The 5,589-nt window shown below is 49.1% G+C and overlaps 1 protein-coding gene across 1 annotated transcript; it reads left to right on the top strand.

Moving 5' to 3' along the window:
* Positions 1–1,164: 1,164 nt before the first annotated feature.
* LOC125533112 (uncharacterized) lies at positions 1,165–3,207 on the top strand. The gene is made up of 6 exons (XM_048696882.2): positions 1,165–1,464; positions 1,567–1,923; positions 2,008–2,103; positions 2,189–2,284; positions 2,376–2,471; positions 2,570–3,207. The coding sequence occupies exons 1-6, from the start codon at positions 1,318–1,320 to the stop codon at positions 2,912–2,914; spliced, it is 1,137 nt and encodes a 378-aa protein (XP_048552839.2). The 5' UTR covers positions 1,165–1,317; the 3' UTR covers positions 2,915–3,207.
* Positions 3,208–5,589: the final 2,382 nt, after the last annotated feature.

Raw genomic sequence — 5,589 nt, 5'->3', positions numbered from 1 at the left:
AACATGCAGTTGCAACTAATGAAAAGAGGAGAGCAGCAGGAAGGAAGAAGGAACCTGCAGACGTGTGGGCTGTACAGAGCCATCTCTGGCCCAACGCCCCGTCGACCACCTCCACCATGCCCTGCACCTGCGGTTTCGTATAAGGAGCAACAGGTTACAAATATGCAATATGTGATCGTCTCCATGGACAGATAGAGAAGATATCACAACGGGCGACGAGCGGAGTTGGTAGAGGATGTTACCGAGTTGGCGACGCAGAGGCGGCGTGCCTTGTCGACGGCGCCCTCGGCCTTCTTGTGCAGGTCCGCCTCCACCAACCTCACCACGTCGCCGGACACGCCTGGAACAAATCCCCAGAATTCAGCCAGAGCCCAAACCGGAGGATGAAATGATGAGGAGGCTAACGTACCGGGGCCGCCCATGGTGACCATGGGGGAAGGGGATGGCTTGGCGTGGAAGATGACGAGCTCCACCGCCCGGGCCCACTCGAGCGCGTGGTAGCTGTCGTCGACCCACCCCGCCGCCCTGCTCTTCCATGGCGACGACCTGCGCCCGATCTAAGAACAAGGAAGTGGAGAGGAAGAGGCGACCAAGGAAGAGGAGAGGAAGAGGCTAGCTGTGTGGGGGCAGGGGAGGAGAAGGTGGTGGAGGGCTGGAGGCGGAGGTGGAGAAGACGAGGCGGCCGAAAGGGAGGTGGGATGAGGGAGAGATAGGAGATATTTTTACTGGAGAGAGGGCAATCGCTCGCGCGGTGCGATCGCTAACTATGCACTATTCATAAATGACGTGGACGCTGTGGTTGTGCCTAGCTACCCCTTCATCCTTTATAAGGTAAATTCATAAAAACATGAGGTTAATGGGGAAGCGCATGACCTAGCTAAGGCAGCGTCTGCCCTTTCTTTTGGACGTCATGTGTGGCTTTCTGTGTTGCCCGACATTATCTGTATCCCAATGAACATTTCTGAACTTTAAATAAAGGGTTCAGTTTCTCAAAAAAAAAAAAACTTGACGCAGAGACAAGTGCGTCAATTTTTTTTTTTTGAGGAAAGCGAGTGCGTCAAATAGGAAAAGCTCCCCCTACCTGGGCCAAACACCTTTTTGGGCTGCCACTAGGCCATCTGTTCTACAAATGGGCTTGAACGTCAGCGCCGCAGCCCTCACCCCGAACGAACCGCCCCCAGCCACTCCTCTCTCTCGTCTCCCCACTCGCCGCCGCCGCCGGCGCTCTCACCCCACTCGCCGCGCTCGCTCGCCCCGCCCTACCCCAGCCGATCGACCGCACCCCACACCACCGCGGGTCTCGCCTCGCCTCAAGCCATGGGGAAGAGGAAGGACCACTACGAGATCCTGGGCGTGCCCAAGGCGGCCACCGCCGGCGACATCAACGAGGCGTACCACAAGCGGAGCGCGCTCAAGTGGAAGGAGGCGGAGCGGGGGTTCCAGCGCCTCACCACAGCCCACAAGGTAATCTCGATCCAGCAGCCAAAGTGGCGAGCGGGCGGTCGGTCGTTCTCGGCCGGAACGCCGGATCGGCGCGCGTGTTAATTTGTTGCGTTGCGTGCGTAGGTTCTCAGTGACCCGCTGAGGCGCCCGCTCTACGACAAGCACCTGCGCGCCGAGGAGAAGCTCATGGGGAAGGCGCCGCCGCCGGCCGCATCCACGGGTGTGGCACTGGAAAGGGTGGTACGTACAGGCCGGAAGGGCGCAGCTTTGGGCAGGGAGGTTGCGGTTGCGGGCACCGGTGGCAGGCAAAATGCAGACCGGACGGGCGGAGGCGCCAAGCGTGCGGGCCTTCGAAGCTCAACGGGGAAGGCCAGCGGGAACGGCAAGCGCTCGCGATGCCTAACGGACGGCGCGACAGATGCGACGGGAGCACACGCGTCGACTACGTCCTTTTCCACCGGCCGTAGCACCTTTGAGATGGTAAGCCGGCAAACTTACCTATCACCATTGTGCATTGCCTCTAGGTTGTCACAGCTTAACACCGTCCTCTATGCATTCGTCTAGTCTGTGAAGTACACGAATGAGTACTACAATGAGGAGAATTGTTCATCCTTCGACGGCGAGCCATTCTGCCCCATCGACCATAGCACCTTCAAGACGGTAAAGCCGACAAACTTATGTATCACCATTGTGCACTCTCTCTAGGTTGTCATGGCTTAACACTGTGCTCTATGCATTCGTCTAGGCCGTGAAATATACGAATGAGTACTACACTGAGGAGAAATGTTCATCCTTCGACGGCGAGCCATTCTGCCCCACCGACCATAGCACCTTCATGACGGTAAAGCCGGCAAACTTACGTATCACCATTGTGCACTCTCTCTATCTCTAGGTTATCATGGCTTAACACTGTGCTCTATGCATTCGTCTAGGCCGTGAAATATGCGAATGAGTACTACACTGAGGAGAACTGTTCATCATTCGACGGCGAGCCATTCTGCCCCACCGACCATAGCACCTTCAAGGCGGTAAAGCCGGCCAACTTCCTGACCACATTACCATTGTGTGCGTTCTTTTGGTAATGCCACAGTTACTCACGGATTAACACTGATATGCATTCGTGTAGGCCGTGAAGACCATGAATGAGTACTACGATGAGGATGAGAACCTTGGGTTGTGCGTGTACGAGGAAGAAGGCGTGCAGGATGACTATGGCAACCATGCCGGGGTTGGCAATGATGATACCAGGGTTTGTGATGACCTCATCAACGGTGATGACGTGGAAGGGGGCATGCCGTATGCAAAATACGATGATTGCGGGGGTGGTGATCACAACTATGGCGACCATGGCGGGGCTGGCAATAATGATGACACCGGGGTTTGTGATGACTACTACGACAATGCTGCGGGGGGCTTTGACAATGGCTACTACGACGGTGATGCTGGGAATGGAGCTGATGACTGGTGGTAGTGATCCAGGGCAAGACCTCTTTGAAATGTGAGAAGGAAGTCCCAAGTCGTGGAGTTGAGATGATGTGCAAGTCTCTATCTACTTTGCTAGTTCTTATGTTACCTAAGTATCGTAGCTAGCTTCGGATTTACCACTTTTCTGTATGATAAGCTAGGAAATCAGTCTTCTGTATGGGGAATCTTAAGCAATATCATGTGCCTGCTTGTGATAAAGGTATTGCTAAATGCTAATGTACATTATAATTGGCATATGTTTCTTCATTGCTCATATGTTAAGTTCCGTGATCTCTTTGATGTGGGATTTTCTGGTCTGCCTTCCACTTACTGGTTTAACAAGATTTGCCCTAGTCCTGTTTATGAGGGGCTTGATCCATGTCCAGCCAATGCGTTCCACATCTCTAGACCATATTTTCCACTGATTCCATAGAACAGCTGAAGTAACCACATATTGATCACAACATGCTTTTTATCAGTACCGCTTAGTCTTGCCACATTTTCATAATTCAGGGGAATCTCAAAACTGGATAATCCCCGAGACAGTAATGGATTAAGCAACAATCTAATCAAAACAAAGTTGAATTAATGTTTTAGACATGCCATTATCACAAGTGATCATGCTCCTACTTTTACCTGCATTGATTCTACTTACCCCGTCCCCGACTCCGAGAAGGACGCGCTGTGAGTCCACTGCCCTCACTCCTAGGTATGTTTCGCCTGATGAGCTCTAATCTCAGTGCTGCAGCAATGGCGTTGGGATTTTGGTCTGTCTCGTGTCAGGTTTGTGGTGTGGTCCGCGATTTAGTCCTAGCAGGTTTTGGTTTGCTCGCTTGGCGTTTGGCATGTTCTCGCTTCATCATTGGAAAAAAATTGTGCGAATGGATAGAATTATTTTGTACCAGTGAGATCGAATGCGGGAGCAGAGATGTGAAGGGAGAAGCACATCGTTGTCTAACGCTTTTGCCTCCTATATTTGTGTCCTGTGTGTAGTCGGGGGTTCGTTTGACTTGTGTGAAGTCTGTAGTTGACAATAATATCAAGACAAGGCATGGGGGCTACTTCTTAATCTGCATTTCTGCCCCCATGTTACTGTATGGTGCTTGTGCATAGGCTTTCTTCTCGATGATCTGAAGCCGTCCATGGGTTAGTGATTGGACCGAGTGTTGAGTAGTTTGGCTACTTGCATTGGCTTCAGTCGCACTGATTAATCTTAGTGCATTGTTATCTGAACTTTGTATGAACTCGATGATAGCGAGCGGCACGACCAAAGGTGATGCAGAAATAGATATTTAGCTGAGTTGTCTGAGCATTTACTTTATCCTTATATAGTTCTCACCACTTCAGTTCTTTGGCAATCTTAATATTTCCTCAGGATGTATGATCCTGCTCATCCTTCTTCTATGTAGGTTTATCAATTTTCTACATAAGCTCCCCTGTCTGGTCATCGAGAGCCTAGGAGCATAGTTAGTCTTGCACTGTATATTGTTGGCAAGGAAAAGTTTCTTAATACCGATCACATTCATTGTTATCATGCATAAGAAGATTACCTTGGATTTAAATGTATTATGTAAATTATCCAAACAACTAAAACATGATGTATTTTGTTATTCAGTGGGACTATCATTGTTCAGCAAAACGTTGTTTCACTTCCTCTGCCCACTTTATGTGCTTTCTTATTCTTTAGGCAGGTTATGCTGTTGTCTCCGTGTCAGCTCCATGGATATCCTGCTTCCCCACTTTCGGTATCCTGTGCCTCTGCCAACCAGGCTACGTGCTCCTACATCACTGTGCCAAGAGCCCAAGATCTAGATGTGAGTCACGTGCTCGGGTGTGGTGCTTGGGCTTGTGAAGTTAGACTCGCTCCTCGGGTTGTGAGCTGGTGATAGACGTGCTCAAGGCCATGCCATCAGAATTCAAGGATAGTATACATGCCAAAGGTAACAGTTTGCTGCTATTTAGCACACATTATTTTGGATTTTCACTATAAATTTTGTTGATGTATGCCAGTTTGTTTATCTGTTATCAGTTTTTTGTAGTTACAGATCGTTTTCTCTTGTGAAGTTTGATAAATCAAGAAGGAATCCGGTTGTTCATCTCACACATGATTCATGATAATTTTATTCTCCCAAACGTTGGATACATTGTGTTGTAATTCAGCTGTATTTACAGTGCACTCTAGAACACACCTGTAACTACCAAGTCTTAGTGTATCAGTTCAAACTTCCAACGGTTATACATATATATACAGAAATAACGGTAACTGTATGTGTGAACAGTTCAAACTTTCAATGATTGCTACTGAAATTTGTAGGAGTTAAAAGCAAATATCTTCAGTTTTCAATGTGGAACGGATAATTTAGAAAAAAACTGTATTTATTTTGAGCAAGATGTTGCGTGGTGCTGGGTTGTCTCTCTGTGCCCATTCATGTTGTGTTGTTGGAGAAATTGGCCCGTTCTTGAGTGGTGATGTGGTCATGTGTTTTACCAGTGTGTTTTTTATGGATGGTCTTCAGCCTGGTCGTGGTCGCGCGTGGTGTGAATATTATACATGTGCAATGGATAGTGTAGTATGAGTGTATGACCAGCCATATTATACATGCAAGCCTTCTCAATTCCAGGTCTAGCTAGCTAGAGAGTATAATTGAAGCACCAGTCTAAGTCACAGAGTTGGCCATCTTT

The sequence above is a fragment of the Triticum urartu genome, chromosome 1A (genome assembly GCF_056163025.1).
Source record: "Triticum urartu cultivar PI428250 chromosome 1A, HENAU_Tu73, whole genome shotgun sequence".
Lineage (NCBI taxonomy): Eukaryota > Viridiplantae > Streptophyta > Magnoliopsida > Poales > Poaceae > Triticum > Triticum urartu.
Note: the sequence above shows the minus strand (reverse complement) of the source record. Positions and strands in the feature narration are given on the sequence as shown.

Coding starts and splice junctions, on each gene's coding strand:
- LOC125533112 (XM_048696882.2), top strand. CDS start 1,318: ATGGGGAAGAGGAAGGACCACTACGAGATCCTGGGCGTGCCCAAGGCG. Junction 1,465..1,566: donor GCCTCACCACAGCCCACAAG/GTAATCTCGATC, acceptor TTGCGTGCGTAG/GTTCTCAGTGACCCGCTGAG. Junction 2,104..2,188: donor ACCATAGCACCTTCAAGACG/GTAAAGCCGACA, acceptor GCATTCGTCTAG/GCCGTGAAATATACGAATGA.